This window comes from Camelina sativa, chromosome 13 (genome assembly GCF_030686135.1).
Source record: "Camelina sativa cultivar CO46 ecotype springtype chromosome 13, ASM3068613v1".
Lineage (NCBI taxonomy): Eukaryota > Viridiplantae > Streptophyta > Magnoliopsida > Brassicales > Brassicaceae > Camelina > Camelina sativa.
This window is the reverse complement of record NC_141892.1, coordinates 25,507,048-25,525,833: the sequence shown is the minus strand read 5'-3', so window position 1 is coordinate 25,525,833 and position 18,786 is coordinate 25,507,048. Positions and strand designations below refer to the sequence as shown.

At 37.6% G+C, this 18,786-nt stretch overlaps 2 protein-coding genes, 1 long non-coding RNA gene and 1 pseudogene across 4 annotated transcripts; 2 read left to right on the top strand and 2 right to left on the bottom strand.

The window, feature by feature from the left end:
* Positions 1-995: 995 nt before the first annotated feature.
* On the bottom strand, positions 996-2,558 carry LOC147930010 (uncharacterized). Its single transcript, XR_015577467.1, has 2 exons — positions 2,358-2,558; positions 996-1,406 (listed from the first exon to the last, which is right to left on the bottom strand). It is a non-coding gene; the product is annotated as an uncharacterized LOC147930010 (long non-coding RNA).
* Positions 2,559-6,260: 3,702 nt separating this feature from the next.
* LOC104737587 (pentatricopeptide repeat-containing protein At4g01990, mitochondrial-like) lies at positions 6,261-8,654 on the bottom strand (annotated as a pseudogene). Its single transcript, XR_015578821.1, has 2 exons — positions 8,373-8,654; positions 6,261-8,307 (listed from the first exon to the last, which is right to left on the bottom strand). The product of XR_015578821.1 is annotated as a pentatricopeptide repeat-containing protein At4g01990, mitochondrial-like (transcript).
* A 68-nt stretch (positions 8,655-8,722) lies between these two features.
* Positions 8,723-10,876, top strand: LOC104737586 (beta-carotene isomerase D27, chloroplastic). The gene is made up of 8 exons (XM_010457796.3): positions 8,723-8,992; positions 9,093-9,185; positions 9,296-9,400; positions 9,516-9,615; positions 9,857-9,948; positions 10,049-10,129; positions 10,308-10,376; positions 10,643-10,876. The coding sequence occupies exons 1-8, from the start codon at positions 8,864-8,866 to the stop codon at positions 10,757-10,759; spliced, it is 786 nt and encodes a 261-aa protein (XP_010456098.1). The 5' UTR covers positions 8,723-8,863; the 3' UTR covers positions 10,760-10,876.
* A 2,912-nt stretch (positions 10,877-13,788) lies between these two features.
* Positions 13,789-18,203, top strand: LOC104737585 (receptor-like serine/threonine-protein kinase ALE2). The gene is made up of 8 exons (XM_010457794.3): positions 13,789-14,301; positions 14,820-15,239; positions 15,386-15,757; positions 15,985-16,197; positions 16,576-16,947; positions 17,077-17,320; positions 17,398-17,545; positions 17,633-18,203. The coding sequence occupies exons 1-8, from the start codon at positions 14,271-14,273 to the stop codon at positions 18,011-18,013; spliced, it is 2,181 nt and encodes a 726-aa protein (XP_010456096.2). The 5' UTR covers positions 13,789-14,270; the 3' UTR covers positions 18,014-18,203.
* Positions 18,204-18,786: the final 583 nt, after the last annotated feature.

Sequence of the window (18,786 nt, the reverse complement as noted above, 5' to 3'; positions counted from 1 at the left end):
TCATGCACTATGGCTCCATTCATGTTACAGTGATTTCACTTAGTAGAATATTATACGTGCCTCTTTTCATCTCTCGCCAACACACATTTCCGTTATATCATTTCCGCAGGCCCGGGACACTCCACACTTCCAGAGCCGTGCTTCAGAAAAAGGTACATATTTGACTTAAGCCACAAAAAAAAAACAATTATGTAAATGCCGCATTTTGTTTTTCTAAATTAGGCCTTCTTGGTATATAGCGTTTTATGGCCTTCTTTGGAAACAAAACTCATTAACATTTATGGAAACGAATAAACCAGAACCCTCTACAAATATAAAAGAGAATAATCTTTGTGTTCGGATTCATTAAGATGAACATGATGAGTTTATTTCTTTTTCTCTGTAACAAAATGTCTTGATTCATCAGTAAAGAAATGTGTTGTAAAGCTAAACCAGTAAGTTTATCCAGTAATAAACTAACTAAGGAAAATGATTCATGGGTAAACAATTTGTATGCAACTTTATCAGTTATTAAGGAACTATTCACTGGCGCATTGGATTATTCAGCTTGACTTTGTTTCTTGCAGTTCTTTTGACATGGGTGTTGTTCGTTTCATTATCGCAAGCGGCAGCGGCAGCGTCTGCGGCTGTGGCAAACATTACCGCAGGTTGTTGTTCGTTTAGCAGCCGCTATCGCTGCCACTGCCGCATGAAATCTGTTCGTTTTGCTACTGTTACCGCTGTCGTAGCCGCTACCGCTTGTTTGTGTTTGTTTCATAGAAACTGCGGTAATTTTATATTTAATTCTTGTTTTGTTTTTATAAATTTGTATAATTCTATTTTGTTGATTCAAAAAGATAATTTAAATATATTTCCAACCATAAGAAATGTTTATTTAGCTAGTAATATTTTTTTAGTTAAATCTATAATTATAACAACATATTTTGTGATAAATTATGAGCTAAATTAAAACAAAAATAATAAACCAAAACATTGGACTAAAAGTAATACACAAATTTATAAATAAAAAATATAGAAAATAATAAATGAAGTCATAAACAAAAAGGATAGACAAAGTCATTAACTAAAATAATAAACAAAATCATAAAAATATAAGTAAAATTTTCTAATAAGGTAAAAGCCTTGACCATTGACCATAGTCATTCGTGATGTTGTCACGCAAAGCTTCTATCGCTCTATCACCGGTCGGCTCATATGCAATATGCTGTTCTTCTTCTTCTCCTTCTTTAGACATCTGAAACCACAACCACTAAGAATAACCGAGTTTCCTCATCGGTCCAAATCTAAAAAGATGCATAAAACAAATCTGAAACCACAACCACTAAGATCAAAACTAAACACTAAGATAAAAACCAAAACACTTAGTTCTTTAGACATCTTCTTCCTCAAAACACTTGAGTTGTAACCTGAAAAATCATCAAAGCCAAACAAACAAGTGTAACAGCGACTATTAATAGTTTTTAAAAAAACATATCGCATACACACATATCACACCAATCTTTCAGATCATTAGTATAAAAGCAAAGAGACAATTGAAAGCTACTGATATACAGCCATTAACACATAATCTGAAAGCGTTTGTTTATTCAAAAAGCCAGAACAAGGACTTAATTAAGTTAAGCTACAACATTTAACAATCTAAACTACAACCACAAAAGTAAAGCTTTATGCTAAGGGACACACAACACAAGACTCGTTCACCACACCACACCACAACACAAGACTCGTTCACCACACCACAACAAAAGATTTGTTCACCACACCACACCAACACTAAAACATACCCATCACAACACAAGACAACACAACACAACACAACACTAAAACAAGAGACAGAAAGAGGTGAACTTTCGGGTTGGAAACTATCAAATAGACATACCCATCAAAGCAATACAATCAATTAATCTTGATGCGGTGCAGAAGCTAAGAATGGATAAGAGATGAGAGTCCTCCTCTCAGGTCCTACTCTAGGTAAGATTTTTATGGATGTGAGAGTTCTCCTCTCTAGGCTTATACAAAACTCTCTTTAAAATAACTCTTTTATTCAATTCAATAACTGTCGATACATGTGAGGGTTTGATCCCTTTTATAAGGAATAATCAAATCTAAAACTAAGGAAGAGATAAACATCAAATATTCTAATTCTAATCCTAAAAGTAAAGAGTATATTTTTTTAACATAAAATAGGAAACGAACATAAATACTAATAAAGAGCTATGTAAAGTCCGTAGCTTGTTGGACAAGAAACACAACACCAAGACCCAACAAGATCTAATAATACGCTGCATCAAATCTCAATATGTGTTAAAACAGAGATCGAGAGAGTTATATAAAGAAGCAGAAGCAGAAGAGCTTACGAAGATGAGAGTAGGGAAGAAGACAAAGAGAATCGAGCCTGGATCTGCTCCTCGTCGACAGCTTTGTTCTTCTTCTCCTTCTCCAAGCGACGGACTAAGTTCGAGCAGACAGAGAAATCGAGCCTGGATCTGATCTTTGTCGACGGCTTTGTTCTTCTTCTCCTTCTCCAAGCGTCGGACTAAGTTCGAGAAATCGAATCAAATTAGGGTAAAGTTATTTTGTAAAACAATAAACAAAACAAGGATATTTTTGTCATTTACAACATATAACACAACTTTTATTCGCTAATCGCTGACTTTAATACGCGTCTAAATTTTTTAGTCACACAACCCAGCATCTACCGCAGCGTCTTGACGCAGAGAACTGCGGTAACCAAACAAACATTGTTATCCGCGTCAACCCCAACCGCAAGTAGCTGAGGTGACCAAACGAACAGCACCATGATTGATAATACTCATACGTCATAACATGCCACGATTACAATCGTTTCTGCGCTTTTATGATTTATATTGAGCTTTATAATTAACCAAATCCAGTACTTTCGTCCGTTAAGCTTATTGTATCTCTTATAGTGGACTTGTTAGAAAATTAATATTTGTTAGAGTTAGGCCGATCTCGCAGCAAGCCCAGCAAGAGAATGCCACTTTTAAATTTACACTCCAATGTACACTGTGATTTAATAATAGGCATTGAAGATTTTTGCAACGGTAACTTATGACGTCAAAGCTCACTTATTAATTAAACTCACTAGAGAGAAACTAGCCGCTAATGATGTCCCCAACGGTCGGCCGAGAAGAACTAACAGCCTTTGTTTGTTTGGCTATTCAAAAGATGTAAATTAAACTCGGCTATATATTATTCTAATCCAAAAGATGCATGTAAACTTTAAAAACCGAACAGTCTCTTCTCAGACTCAGTCTCTCGTCTCTTCATTTACTAGTTGCTCTCATTAATTAGTGTGTTTTATTTGATAATTGACTCCAGTCTTACTACACCCGACACGATTGTATCCATATTTTTGTTTTACATCAATCTGTGGTTTTAGAGACACCCATGTTGATTTGATTTCTCTGCTAATTCGAAAAGCTTATATAGATTTCAAAGTTGAAATGGTGGACAATGTATGATACTAAGATATAAGTCTCATATTTTTGTTGTTATTTCTTTGATTTTCTATTGTCAAGAGGCTCCCATCTTTGATTCATCTTCCATTCTCACGACAAGAAGAATGGGCGGCCGATCAAGTACAAAAAATCCCTTTCTTCCTAACTTTGAAATTTCTTCTATAAAGCTCTTGGTTTCAACATTCTTCTCCCCCTTGTTGATTTTTGTATGTGCAGCACAATCTTAGAGAACTTGCAACTCCACATCATCACAATCTTAGATACAAGATATATAAAGTTATTACCAAGTGAACAACTACTTAAATTCGTTTTAACTTTTCAGATCATTTCTGTAAATTTGAGTATTTGAAAAACGCAGAAAAAAAAAAAAAAAGGCAGATCAAAAGTATATAAACATTGCATCGAATCAATAAGAGATTGGAGAATAGTGCAAAGAATGCGTAACCTCCAAATATTTAAACTCATGCAACCCGCACCACAAATTTAAGCGCCAGTCAGACCTAGGGTGTCCACAAGTTTTTTTAACAATGTAATTCCTAAACAATTCAATTGGAAATTCACTTACGATTTGTATAATGCAACAACAACATTTCAAATCAGTGAACAAAATTTGAATTTTACCTGACATTCGCAAACATATTGAAGCAACCAAATATATTTTAAGTTCACGCTGAAAAAGAGAAACTCTCTTATGATAGGATCAGATTGAGAAGTAACTTTACCTCATTCTATCTGAATCCCAAAAGATATTTGGAATAGAGATCCATCAACGCACAAAAAGCCTTCGAGATATGCGTTTGTTTCTTTTTCTTTTTTGTTCTTCTGGAAGTGTTAGATCCGTATTGGTTCCCAAACTTGATAAAGATTGGTATAATAATATTTTACGTCGGTTGTTAACTAAAATGACGTTAAAACCCATCCCATTTTAACATTTTGGTAGTGACGATTGAGAGAGAGAGAGAGTACTTCTCGACGGGAGTAGGGGACGGCTCGATAGTTACATAATAGAGTTATAGAGATGATATATACTTCGTTTTCAAAAAGTGTCTAATACACTAAACGTTATGCCGAAAAGAGTATGTAAACGTTATGCCAATGCATGGCTGATCAAGATGTGTGATTTACGTTATCAAAATTAATAGTTTTTGTTTGGTTATTATTGAGCCTTACAAAAGAGGATGAGTAGGATCACCAATCATATAGAGAGATACCGGTTTATATAAATCTGAGAAACCAAAAGAAGAGTTACAGCGGTGCCGAGCTGCTCTTTGAGTTCGGGAACATAATAAAAGTTATAGAAATATTCAAAAAAAAAAAAAAATGTTATAGAAGCTCTGAATATTGTTAAGAAAAATAAGAGAATCAAATTAAGTATATAAAGTAATTTGGTAGCGTTTCTAATATTTTCTTGTAAATTTAGATGGATGACTTTATTTTCAAAATTTATATTACTAGATTTTAATAAATATAATTAACATAGGAAGCCATTTACACGAAGGAAACAATATTTCTTTAGTAAGAAAATTTGAGTTAGATTTCTTCATATATACGTTGCAAATTTTTATTGTTACTGTAGTTTTGTTGCAAATTTGAGACGAAACACAAATTGAGACATTGCGACGGATTTGGTTTCAAAATATAGATCTTTGGTACCAGCCACTGAGCTACACTTGGGAAATTTAACTAGTTTCCCTTAAATTTTCGATACAGATTTGGTAGCAGCCACGTTTGGGGAATTTAACTTTCAAACCTTATTGCACTGCACTGCCGTTACTAATGTATCTGCTCTTAGCTAGCGTTGACTGAAGGTTTCATATTAGCCGAAATTAGTGAAAATTGCCACGGCATTAACATAAATGTCTCCAATGAGGATTAATTTTTATCTTCAACTTCTGCATTCACTTCATCTAAAAGCTTCTCGACTCCATCTAAGTCATTTAAACTTTTACAGCTCTGTGCCCACTGTGAGAATTGAAATCGATTTTCTCCTTCCGAAGTGGTTCGAATGTGGAGGAGCTTATCACCGTTTAGAAGTTCCAAACTGAATTCGAGAGATTTTTGAGAGAATGTATTGTATTGCCTCTTTTGGAAAATGTTTTTCACCCCCTTACAAAAGACTCCCCCCTTACATATTTATACCGACCAATTTATTACCTAATTAATGCATAATTAATAGGGCACGATTTGCGTATCCTAATTAATCGTCTTGAATGCGGGAATCTTTGACCAAGCCCGAGCTTCGAGCTGACCAACGCGAAGCATCTTCGTGCTCTCTTCCTTTCTCCGGGCATGATGGGCCGATCAGTAATACGCTCTTGGCCCATTAGACGTGCTCGGCCTAGGCCCTTTGCCTATTGCCCGAGATGACAGATCGTGGGTACAACACCCACAAGGAGTAAAGTCTTACAACAAGGTACTTTCTCGGGTTGACCCAGCCGCAAGTACTTGTCCTGATGTCCATCATATCATAATATGGCGATGAACTACCAAGAAGTTGGAGATCATCCATTTTGTAAGGTTGGGCCTGTGCCTTGTCTTTCTTGAGTTTAATGATGATCTCCAACTTTACAAAAGCATATTACAAAAATGGATGAACTACCAAGAAGCACTTCAAGAATCCTTGTTAGTCGGACCTAAACTGTTAAAGTATTTTTCAGCCGCTTCAACGCCTTCAGTCTTATGCCATCGAATCTAAACTATCGAACTTATCCATTTCCTTCATGCACTCTATAACCCGAGTAAAAGTTGGAAGAAAGAAAAGAAAAAAGGATCATTAGCTTCAGTCTTTAAAATATACTTTGGTCAGTAATATTTGTCAGAATCATTTGCAGTGTAAATCAACAACATTACAAAATTCTATTACAGGTTCTCCTGAAACTCTATTTTCTTTATGTTGATGTAATCATCATATATTAAAAAAAAAAAAACAAAAAAAAAAACAAACACATTTGATCATAATACTTAAGATAAGACATGTTCACAAAAAGGGCATTTTGCCTTCTCTTCCTTGAGTTCAACACAGTAGCTGGCCCCTTCGAAACCTTTAGTCTCGGCAATGAGATGCAAATAAACTTGGTGATCGCTATCAGTATTATCAATTTCCATCCCGTCCAAGACCTTCTTCTCCTGAGTGAATGATGAAAAGCAAATGATCAGATTGATTATTAGTGAAAGATCAAACTAATATCAAAACAGGGAGAAGCAACAAGACAAAAACAATGCTCTAATCAGTAATTTTGTTTCTTCATTACAAGCAACAATTTTACAGTCTTCTACAGGTCCAGAGACTCTATAGTACCATCATATCCAGAAACCAAATCTGACCCTTATACGACCTTAATAGGCTCTCAAACCATTACCAGTTTCCTTCTAAGAAAGCCACAAACCAAATTGGAAGAGACGACTCATTGATATGAACCTTCATCCATCGAACTAAGACTCCGCATTTAATCTGTACGTACACACATGTCTTAATAAACGCATATAGAAGGCAAATTATAACGAGAATAGTGAGTCTGAACAAAATGCTTCAAATGCATAGTTTTACAGAACATTAACTTATCACTAGACAGAGTCAAGCTGTAGGATGAATCAAGTGCAAATCTTGCTAAGCAAACACTCTTGCTCTTCGTCTACTTGGATCCCTTGTTCCTCCAACCTCTTTTTCATATCCGGACAAGCTTCCCCTGCAGATAAATACGTCTTCATAAGAAGAGTGTAAGTTTCAGAATCGAGGGGACTCCATTTCGTCAAGGTTCTGCAGAATTCTTCTGCTCCATCAACATCTTTGGCTTCCTCAAAGTGAAGAAAGAACGAACGGATCAGCTCTGAGCTCCAAGTCCAGTTCTTGTCTTGACCCAAAGCCGCCTTAAAATGCTTCAGAGCCAAATCTGCCTGATCGTTCTTCAACAGGTGCATCATCAAAAGCTGCCTAGCCTTTGAGAACTGACCTTTACACTTTTCCATGGCGCCATTGAACACAGCCTCCGCATCTTCGTACATGTTCTGCTTTAAGTAGCTGCTAATAGCTACATTTGCCATCCGCATATCGTAAGTCCAGCAAGTTGATTCCCATTCTTCAAAGATTCTCTTGACTCCATCAACGTCATTGAGTTTACTCAATGCTTGGAGAATTATAAGATAGCTTGTATTGTTGACATTAGGGTGTCTTTTCTTAAGCAAATCCCAGACTCGATAAACCTCTTTCGCATTTGAAACTCCAGCATACAAGCTAATGAGGAAATGAAAGGAATCACGCAAGTGAGGATTCATCTTGCTCTCCAGAGATTTCAGGGCCTCTTCAGCTTTATCATATAGACCAACTTTAACGTAGATTGCTGCAAGATTAGCAAACGTATCCCACGAGGAAGAAGTCTCTTCACCTTCTGCTTTCATTTCTTCAAGAACCTTCTCTACTCCATCCAAATCCTTCAAAATTCCACAGCTTTGTATCCACATGGAGTAAGTGATATCACAAGGTGTAATATTCTTTTGTTTCATCGCAACAACCACTTCAGGTACCTTCTCGGGTTGATCTAGCCGCAAATACATAGCCATCAAGTTATTATATGGCAAAGAATTACTCACATGATTGAGATCAACCATATTCTCGAAATGAGCCTTTGCTTTCTTTCTCTTCCTCACGTTCCACGCAGTAGCAGTTCAATAAGGATCCATAAGTCGACTGATTCTTGGTGGAATCGTCTAAACTGTTGAAGTAGTTTTCAGCCGCCTCTAAGCCTTTCGTCTTTGCAATAAGATCCAAACGAATTGCATGATCGCTACCAGAAAATGCAATTTCTTTTCTTTCCATCCACTCAAAGATCTAACACATAAAAACGATAATCAGAGTCCTTGGGATGTTCAATCAATTACAAAGAGAGGACAAACCTCGAGGGCGCGTTGAGGTTGACGAAACTTGCGAAGATCCTTTGCGTAGCGAATAAGTTCGTGTTTTTTGACAGGTACACCTTCCATGACGAATTGATTTAGGGTTTCCTCCATTTTTCCTCCCCTCGTGCCGAGGCTTGAGAGTTTCCTGTATATCGAAGGATGCTTTTTCGCCTTCGTCGGAACAGAAGCAGAAGCAGAAGCCTCGCCGCTAATCTCCGCCGGAACAGCAGCGAGCGTCGCACAGAACCTCCTGGCGAGGCGTGAAACGGAATTTATCATCGGATTTTGAATTTTTTCAGTGAATTGACAAAAAAAAAATCTCACTCTCAGTCGGAATCCGAGATTTTGCTAGGGTTTTAAAAGACTTAAGTAGATATCAACTAGAAACTTCGTGTCGTTTTTGTACAATAAAACGGCGTGTAGTTTGTTCTTGTTATTTTTGTCATTCCTGAGAGAGCAAAACCAAAAAAAAACTTCAAAGGTCAAAAATGGCTATCTTTCTTCTTCCTCCTCCGACGAGGACTATCGTCTTCTCCAACTCATCGTCTACACAGTTAATCATACGAAGTCCCAATTTCACGCGACGTGTTCGTTGCCGTATCTCTGATTCCTCAGAGGTGATTCCAATCTTGAATTTTTACGAATCAATTCAACCAATTTTGTACATAGATGCACATATATTATAGATGTGTGATTTTCAATTTTGATGATACTCAGGTTAAATCAGATGAAGGAGCTTCGAAATTGGAGTACAAGCCAGGACCTCTCGACGATTTCTTCATGCAATCGTTTCGGAACAAATTGGTCCAGGTGAGTTGTAAATTGGATTTGTTTGGTTTCGTCATGAGTTTTGAGTGTTTTGATCGGTTTAGCATTTAGTCTAATGTTCTTTGTTCATGTTCAAGTATGTGTAATAATAGGAAGTCGGGTCGGATTCAGAGGAACCCGGGTACGTTGGACTTATTGAGTTGGTGAAGCTTCTCTTCTTGAAAGGTCGAACTAGGTCGGAGACTAGTGATGCTGCGGTATATTTTCTCACTGACATGCCGTTTTTTTAATAGAATCTCTAAGTTAAAGTTCTGAGTTTTTGGTTCTTGTGGATAGATCTTATCAAATAAATGCTTAACTTCTGTTAAACAGGTGCGAATACTGAAATCATTGTTTCCTCCACTTATTTTAGAGCTTTACAAGCTTCTCATTGCTCCTATAGCACAAGGGAAGTTAGCTGCTTTGATGGTTGGTGAGTTCTGTTGAATCTTCAATCCTCTTTGTCAATTCAAATGTATCAATATATATGGGTAACAACTACGTTTTGAATCATAGATAGATTAGGAAGGCACAAAGAAGCTTTAGTTTTTTTTTTTTTTTTTTCCGGATTTGGTTACCTATTATCTTCCTGAGTATAGGAGGCCTTTGGCTTATTTGAACCCAGCGAACTAAATGGTCTTCTTCTTTCTTCTGTTTGTTTCCCATATGTCAAGCGAGAGTTACTGTACTTACCTGTCAATGGCTAATGGGACCGTCCAAAGTAAACATCATCGATCTTCCTAATGGAGAGTCTTGGGATAGCGGGGTAATGATCATACTGAACCTTGCTTCTGTTTTCATATGATTCGTTTTTTCAGTTAGTTTTGTATCTTTTTGATAACGAAGAGGAGTTGGGATCCAAGTAGGTTTTCGTCGAGAAATGTCAGTATCTAGAAGAAAGCAAGTGTGTAGGAGTATGCATCAACACATGCAAACTACCAACTCAGGTATTCTTCTGCAACTCAACTTAACCATTCAACCAATTTATAACTTGTCTGAGTTGGTATCTGTTCTAAATAAGACATTAATTTGATGACTTAGTCATGGTAGAATAGTAAGCTTACGAGCTTTAGGTAATGTTCTTTGATTGATTCCTGAAATTGTGGAATTTGGAATATTTTTCAGACATTCTTTAAAGACTACATGGGAGTTCCTTTGGTGATGGAACCAAACTTCAAAGATTATAGTTGCCAGGTGCATCTTGCTTGCCCCTTCTCTTTCAATAGACATATCAACTCTTAAGTTATGCCACTGGGAAAAAGATCCCAAAGTGAGCATTAAAAATCCAGGATTTGGTTATTACTTTATTTACTGTCAATTGGTTTTAATCAAAATTTAACATGTTGAGTTCTTCGAATGTTCCTATTTTTTATTAGCATCTTCGTTGTCCAGTTATTAAACCCCATGATTGAATTCTCTCTGAGTTTTTCTTTTGTCTTTCAATGTTTGAATCATAACAGTTTAAATTTGGAGTAGCTCCACCGGAGGATGATGGCAATGTTAATGAACCATGTTTTGAGACATGCTCAATCGCCCGCCGCCGGAAATTAAAATCCAGGGAGTGTCCTATGGCGTAAATCATTGTTTTTGTATGTTTATACTCCATACACTAACATTTTATGTTGTGCAACTTGTGTATATCAACATTCTAGATTCGATTCTAGTGATTACGAAAGAAAACAGAAATTTCAACTTGTGTATATCAAAATAATTAATTGATGGTGAACGAGCATCTTACAAAAGAAATATCAGAAGAGGAAGTCAAAGGAGCATTGTTCTCCTTGAACCTGGGAAAGGCTTCAGGTCCAGATGGAATGACTGCATTGTTCTTTCAAAAAATTTGGGAAATAAGAAAAGGTGATTTCACTAAAATGGTGAAGAATTTCTTTAGCTCTGAAATCTTTGATGGCAAAATAAATGAAACAAATATATGTTTAATCCTGAAAGGAGAACGACCCCGTGAAATGTTAAAATTCCGCCCTATTAGCTTGTGTAATGTGAGCTATAAGGTGATCTCAAAAATTTTGAGCTTACGTCTCAAGAGGTTTTTACCGGAACTTATATCTGAGACCCAATCTGCCTTTGTAGCAGGAAGATTAATCACAGATAATATCCTCATCGCCCAAGAAAACTTCCATGCCCTCCGTTCTAACCAGGCCAACCGTAAGAAATTCATGGCAATTAAGACAGACATGAGTAAAGCTTATGATAGGATGGAGTGGAATTTCCTACGAGCTTTGATGGAAAAAATGGGATTTGATCAAAAATGGGTGAGTTGGATAATGCAATGCATTACTTCCGTCTCCTACCGCATTTTGATCAATGCGGAGCCCAAGGGACGGATTAGGCCAACACGTGGGATTCGTCAAGGGGACCCGATCTCCCCGTATCTATTTATACTTTGCACAGAGGCCTTAATCGCTCAAATTAGGAATGCCAAAAGAGAGGGGAAGATTCAGGGTTTACGTATCTCGAACGCAAGCCCACGGGTTTCCCACTTACTTTTTGCAGACGATAGTTTATTCTTTTGTAAAGTTGATCCTCAGCAATGCAAGGAAAAAATCGATATAATCCGCTTTTATGGCGAGGCGTACAGACAAGAAATCAACTTCTCTAAATCTTCCATCATGTTTGGAACCGAGGTCCCGTCCCATGTACGACAAGAGATCAAATCTATTCTTGGAATATCACAAGAAGGAGGAATGGGTACATACTTGGGTCTCCCTGAGAAGATTCATGGGTCAAAAGCACAAGTCTTTGCATTTGTAAGGGACAGACTCCATAAGAGAGTGAACTTATGGACCTCAAAATCCCTATCCAAGGGAGGCAAGGAAGTCCTGATAAAATCAGTGGCACAAGCAATTCCGACATATGTAATGTCGTGTTTTCTTTTACCAAAAGCTATCTGTTCAAAACTAACTAGTGCGATTGCTGATTTTTGGTGGAGCAATAGAGCAAATAGTAGAGGTCTACACTGGATCTCATGGGAGAAGATGTGTACTCAACTTTCTGAAGGTGGGCTATGTTTCCGAACACTAGAAGAATTTAATCTTGTTCTTTTGGCAAAGCAGCTATGGAGGTTGCTGAGATATCCAGATTCCCTCCTTAGTCGAGTTCTCAAAAGGAGATACTTTCGATATTGTAGTCCATTAGAGATACAAGTATCCAATCGACCCTCATATGGTTGGAGGAGCATGTTGGCGGCAAAACATGTTCTCTCGTACGGAATCCGCAAGACCATAAGTTTGGGGTTCAACACGTGCATCTAGACTGAACCGTGGATCCCAGATACTCCTGCGCGGCCGCCACAAGGATTAAATATTGAGAGAATGCCCTTGATATGTGTTAACACTTTGATCGACTACAATACAAAAAGGTGGAAGCTGGAACGTCTTCGGGAATTTTTCCCCCCGAAAGAAATTACCCTTATTTTGGGAATCAAACCGAGCTTAAATGCCTCGAGGGATGGTTATTCTTGGACCTTGACAAAGTCTGGGAATTATACCATTAAGTCTGGGTGCAAAGCCGCGAGAGCTATCTCTCGCCCTGTTTGCGACCTCCCTTTTCAGGAGCCAAGTGTTTCAACGCCTGCATTATCGCCATATTGGTAGAGTTAAAGATTGTCCTAGATGTGGAGCGGAGGAGGAAAGTATAAATCATATGCTATTTGAATGCCCCCAGCACGTCAAGTATGGGCCTTATCGACAATCCCTTCCCATCCTATGGTGTTCCCTTCATCTTCCCTATATAGCAACCTCGATTTTCTATATGGGCGCGGTAGAGACTTTGGTGCAATTGATCAAAACTTGAGGACGTTCCCTTGGATGATGTGGTACATTTGGAAGGCAAGAAACAAGAAAGTTTTTGAAAATATATCCGAGTTTCCGCAAGATACTCTGGAGAAAGTCATCCAAGAAGAAGAAGTATAGAGAAGAGCGAACAATAGAGACATACCATCAGGGTTAGTAGAAGCGGGCATATCGACCCAAATCCCACAAGATTGCCTTGTATGTTTTATAGACGGATCTTGGCATGCAGAGGTGGATAGGAGTGGACACACTGTATTGCTTCTTTCGGTGCTAGATTCTTGCACATGGGGCTTAAAGATTCGCGTAGAAGCCTATCTCCCTTACATGCAAAGCTAGACACCCTTGTTTGGGCTATGGAGTACCTTTTGGCCTTGAACTTAGATAAAGCTCTTTTTGCTACAGATTGCTTAGATCTCCTAACGATAATGTCTAATATTGAAGATTGGCCGACCTTTTCATCAGAATTGAAGAATTTTATTCATTTCAGAGATAGATTTGCTAACTTTAGTATTAGATATATTCCTCGAGAGGATAATATCCGTGCCGATAAACTTGCGAAATGTGCAAGAGCACGAGGTTTCTGTTTTTTCCATGTAAGCTCGTCGGAACCTAATTGACTCTTTTTCAAAGAAAGTCATCTCCGATAACTTAATATATGGGGTTTCACTGTAAAAAAAAAATTAATTGACAGTAACATTAACACCGTCACGTTTTTTTATTTTATTTTTCTGGCTACCGTTAATGTTCGTTTCCCATTAACGGCGTATATTAGTGTGCGTGGACATATACGCTCAATCAAGTACGCCGCACGCTTCTCTTCTTTTTGTCGAGCATTCAAAAACCGAAACGATCTAGAAAAATAAAAAAAATATATATTTTAAAAAATTTGGAATAAAGAATTAAAACTTTGTTTATATTAATAAAGAAAAAATTAAAAAGAAAAGAGAGAGAGAAGGAGCTTCTTCTTCTTCTTCTTCTTCTACAGTACTAAAAGCGGAGTGAAGACGAAGAAATCTCCGCCAACGGAAACGTTTCCCTGGGAGCTGAAATCGATGGTGACGATGGCGGATTCTCAATCTAGGGTTTCCGGAGCTCCGTTTATTTGTGTAAATATATCTCCCTTCTCCGATCCACCGTTGAAAACCCCCTGAAGAGGTTTTTTTTCCGGGTTCAAGGTCTTTTGCGTTTCGGTTTCTTCTTCCGCTGTGAGTTTCTGTTCTCGCGGCGAGTTTTTATTTATAGATCTGAGGGTTTTCAAGCCAACGGAAAAGTGTCGGTGATGGAGATTTTCTCACTCGCGAGCTCTTCTGGTAATTTCACTTCACGCTTTATCTTCTTATACTCTCTATCTCTTCCAAGTGTAGTAGTGATCTCGAAGTTTTTAGAGAATTATGAAATCGAAGGGGAAAAAAAAAGTTAGTTTATGGGACCTATTTGATATCTAGTTTACTTTGTTATCTTTATTTGTTAGGTCACTCTGATTTTTGGTTAGTGAAAAAATGGAAATCAAATCACGATATGGAATTTGGAAATGTAGTTTGGGGTTTGAAACTGATTATGTTTTATAGTTTCTAAATATGGTACACGATCTTTAGCTCTGGACCCATACGTTAGATTATCCAGGCTAAAAAAGGCAAAGTAGGTTTGATTTTGGACCATGCCCTTGCATCTTTTCATGACTATAGGTTTGTAGTGGGGATTCATTGTGTTGCTTAAAGACAGTTCTTGTTTTACTCCCAAGTAGTTGAATTTTTTTACCCATCACATGGACTAGCAGATTTCTTGTTTTACCTATATCTTACTGTTTCTAATGATATGTCTATCTCAGGTTCGCAAAGAGATATCCTAATAATAATGGCGTTGAAATCGGTGGTTTTTGTATATTGTGTGGTTTCTCTCGTCAGTGTTCAGTTCGCTGCTGCTCTTTATGAAGGACTGCCGGTTTCACCAACTTTATCTCCTTCAACTTCACAAGCTACCCCTGATCTTCCCCTACCAGCTGAATTTCCGCGGTTTTACAGAAAGTATTTTGCACCACAACAAGCAGAAGCGCCTCAGTATCCTCCCCCGTATAGTCGTTTGGTCGCCTCTGTTCACCCCCCTACCAGCTCGCATTTCTCCAAACCGTCCGTGAAAAAGAATGCTCAGTCTCCCGGAGCCGGCTTGGTGGATATTTCCCCGGGACAATCTAGTAATAATGCACTTCCTGATGCCTTAACTCAGCCACCTTTGTCCCCCTCTATTTCAAGTAAGACGTTATCCAGTCTCATAATTAAAAAAACATTAGCCCTTTAATGGATAAGATACGTTCTTTTCTCTCTTTGTTCATTTTAAATTGTCATTTGAATAGCATAATAGTTCAAAATTCATTGTGTGTATTTGTTTATCTTCCAGATTGTTGCAAACCAGATATGGTGCTTAAACGAAGAAGTATTGGTTGCCATTGCGTGTATCCTATAAAGCTGGACATCCTTCTCTTGAATGTTTCTGAAACTCCTAGTTGGAACATGTTCATGAACGAATTTGCTACCCAGCTTGGTCTCCTACCTCACCAAATCGAGCTGATCAACTTTTATGTGCTAAGCTTATCAAGGATGAACATATCAATGGATATCACCCCTCATTCTGGAATTAGTTTTTCAGCAAGTGAGGCATCAGCAATAAACGCTTCGCTTATCAGCCACAAGATTCAATTTAGCCCTACTTTGGTGGGAGATTACAAACTTCTAAACCTTACTTGGTTTGAGGCCCCTGCACTTTCTCAAGGTAAACTACTTTTCTCCAATTGTATCAGGGCAAGAATACAATCGGCACATCAGTTCTGCACATTTGAGTTTACATCTGTGGTCACACTCAAGTATATCATAGCCGAAAGAAAGTAGACTGATAGAGTTTACTTTGTTAACAGTAGCATCTCCCAGTTCGATGCTTTTGCGAGTATATAACCGTGTTTCCTTACATTTTCATTAAGATAAGCCTTAATATGTTTGCAGCACCGTCAGTGGCTTCTTCACCTCATAAAGCACCATCACAAGGATCCTCAGCGTCTACGTCAGTAAGATCTCCAGGGAAAAAGAGGCATCCAAATCTTATTCTTATCTTTGCTATAGCCTCTGGTATGCTTATACTTGCTATAATCTCTGTGCTTGTTATTTGCTCCTGCGCACTCCGAGAAGAGAAAGCTCCTGATCCTCACAAAGAAGCTGGTATGTACCTCTTCTCATAACAAGGATTAAACCTTTTATGTTAGGGTGATCTCTGTTCGAAAAACATGAATCATATCAGAAGATACACAGCATGTGAACAGCACATTGGAAAGTTAGCATAGATGTGGGGGAAAATATCAACTTTTCCGTTGGGTCTAAAGTTGTGTTGTTATTTTTCAATTCTAGATCTCTCATTTTGCCTTATGTAAAGGCCAATAGACCGTAGAAAATCAAACAAAAGGATCAGGAAGCATAGGGATACATAGATGATGAATGATTCATGTCGATGTTACCAGTGTGATTTATGTTACTTTCCTAAATCCTGGCAATTTGATTCTTGTTTTTAGTAAAAACTTAATTGCATCTTCCTTCTTTCAGTAAAACCAAGGAACATGGACGCTGGTTCAGTAGGGGGATCTCTTCCTCACCCAGCAAGTACACGGTTTCTGTCATATGAAGAACTCAAGGAAGCAACTAGCAATTTTGAATCTGCTAGCATTCTAGGGGAAGGTGGGTTTGGCAAGGTTTACAGAGGCATCTTAGCCGATGGTACTGCTGTAGCAATTAAGAAGCTAACAAGTGGAGGGCCACAGGGCGATAAAGAATTTCGGGTGGAGATTGATATGCTAAGCCGTCTTCATCATCGTAATCTGGTGAAACTTGTGGGTTACTATAGCAGTCGAGATTCTTCTCAGCACCTACTTTGTTATGAGCTTGTTCCAAATGGCAGCCTCGAGGCTTGGCTCCATGGTAATATTATACTCTTCGTTTCTCTTGCTACTTTAAGATCTGACATTACTAAAAGAAGTTATTGTATACTCACTGTTGCAGAAATTTATCTACAAGAGTGGTTTATTTAAGTTGGTTTTTATGCTTCAGGGCCTCTCGGGCTGAACTGTCCTCTTGATTGGGACACCAGAATGAAGATTGCACTTGATGCTGCAAGAGGGCTTGCTTACCTGCATGAAGACTCACAACCATCGGTTATACACAGAGATTTCAAAGCCTCTAATATACTCCTTGAGAACAACTTCAACGCCAAAGTCGCAGATTTTGGCCTAGCCAAACAAGCTCCTGAAGGCAAGGGTAATCACTTGTCTACCCGTGTTATGGGCACATTTGGGTGAGTTGCTCATCCCTCTCGAAATTTTTTATAAACACCATTAAGTTCTGCCTATTGAATCTAAAATCTGTTTTCAGGTACGTAGCGCCTGAATATGCAATGACGGGGCACCTACTCGTCAAGAGTGATGTTTATAGTTACGGCGTGGTTCTTCTTGAGTTGTTAACTGGTAGAAAACCTGTGGATATGTCTCAACCTTCAGGCCAAGAAAACCTCGTCACTTGGGTAAAAAAAAACTCCTCCAAATCCTTTCCAGGTTTTTGTATTTTCATTGGCCAAGTCTTGAGTGTAAAAATATGATTGTGGATGCAGACAAGGCCAATTCTAAGGGACAAAGACCGGTTAGAAGAACTAGTCGATTCAAGACTGGAAGGAAAATACCCAAAAGAAGATTTCATAAGAGTCTGCACAATCGCAGCGGCTTGTGTTGCACCTGAAGCTAGCCAGAGACCAACGATGGGTGAAGTGGTTCAGTCACTTAAAATGGTTCAACGGGTTGTTGAATATCAAGACCCGGTTTTAAACACTTCAAATAAAGCTCGCCCTAACCGGAGACAATCATCAGCTACGTTCGAGTCAGAAGTAACGTCGTCAATGTTCTCTTCTGGTCCTTATTCTGGTCTAAGCGCATTTGATCATGAAAATATTACACGAACAACTGTTTTCTCAGAAGATCTTCACGAAGGCCGATGATAGAACCTATGGTTTTTTTTTTTTTTTTTTTTGTCTCCCACTTACGGTGAGAAAATTTCGAGCAGAGAAGCTTTTGAGTTTGGGACATGATCATATAGCTCTTTGGATTTTTGGGTTCTCCTTTCTTGGAGGATGAAATTTTGTATATATATGTTTCTTATTTGGTTAATTAATTAAATGTTTACCAAAATCATCAGATATGAATATCTTTGTCAATAAAAATAAAAAAAACTAATCTAAATTATGATCTCGAATGGGTGGAAAGACACAATGTAAAACTTGGAGCTGGTTGGTGTATCATTTAGTTCGTTAATTAGATAAATCTTATCGGTGAATTTTAGAAGATTTTGAGAGAATTTATTTAATTAAAAATACATACAGTATATCAAAATCTAATGTTTTAGCCTTTTAGGTGGTATTTGAAAGAATTTTATAATAAATCATATCAACTTCCCTAAAATCATTTAGGGTGAATTGAAATCATGATTTTGGAGGATTTTATGGGATTTAGTAAATTTGAAATTTTGATAGATTTTAGGAAAGTTGATATGATTTATTGTAAAATTCTTTCAAATCTCATATAAAACTATGAGATTTATTTTTAACTAAACAAATCCTCTCAAATCCTCTTGAATCCCTAAAACTAAAAGTCATTAAAATCCAAATTCACAAACTATTTTGAATAACAATGGATTTTGAAGTAGATTTTTTAAATTATTAGTTCAATAATAATGGATTTTAATAGACTTTTTTAAAATCTATAATTTAGTAAC

Coding starts and splice junctions, on each gene's coding strand:
- LOC104737586 (XM_010457796.3), top strand. CDS start 8,864: ATGGCTATCTTTCTTCTTCCTCCTCCGACGAGGACTATCGTCTTCTCC. Junction 9,186..9,295: donor TTCGGAACAAATTGGTCCAG/GTGAGTTGTAAA, acceptor GTGTAATAATAG/GAAGTCGGGTCGGATTCAGA. Junction 10,130..10,307: donor CATGCAAACTACCAACTCAG/GTATTCTTCTGC, acceptor AATATTTTTCAG/ACATTCTTTAAAGACTACAT.
- LOC104737585 (XM_010457794.3), top strand. CDS start 14,271: ATGGAGATTTTCTCACTCGCGAGCTCTTCTG. Junction 15,240..15,385: donor TTTGTCCCCCTCTATTTCAA/GTAAGACGTTAT, acceptor TTTATCTTCCAG/ATTGTTGCAAACCAGATATG. Junction 17,321..17,397: donor CGTGTTATGGGCACATTTGG/GTGAGTTGCTCA, acceptor ATCTGTTTTCAG/GTACGTAGCGCCTGAATATG.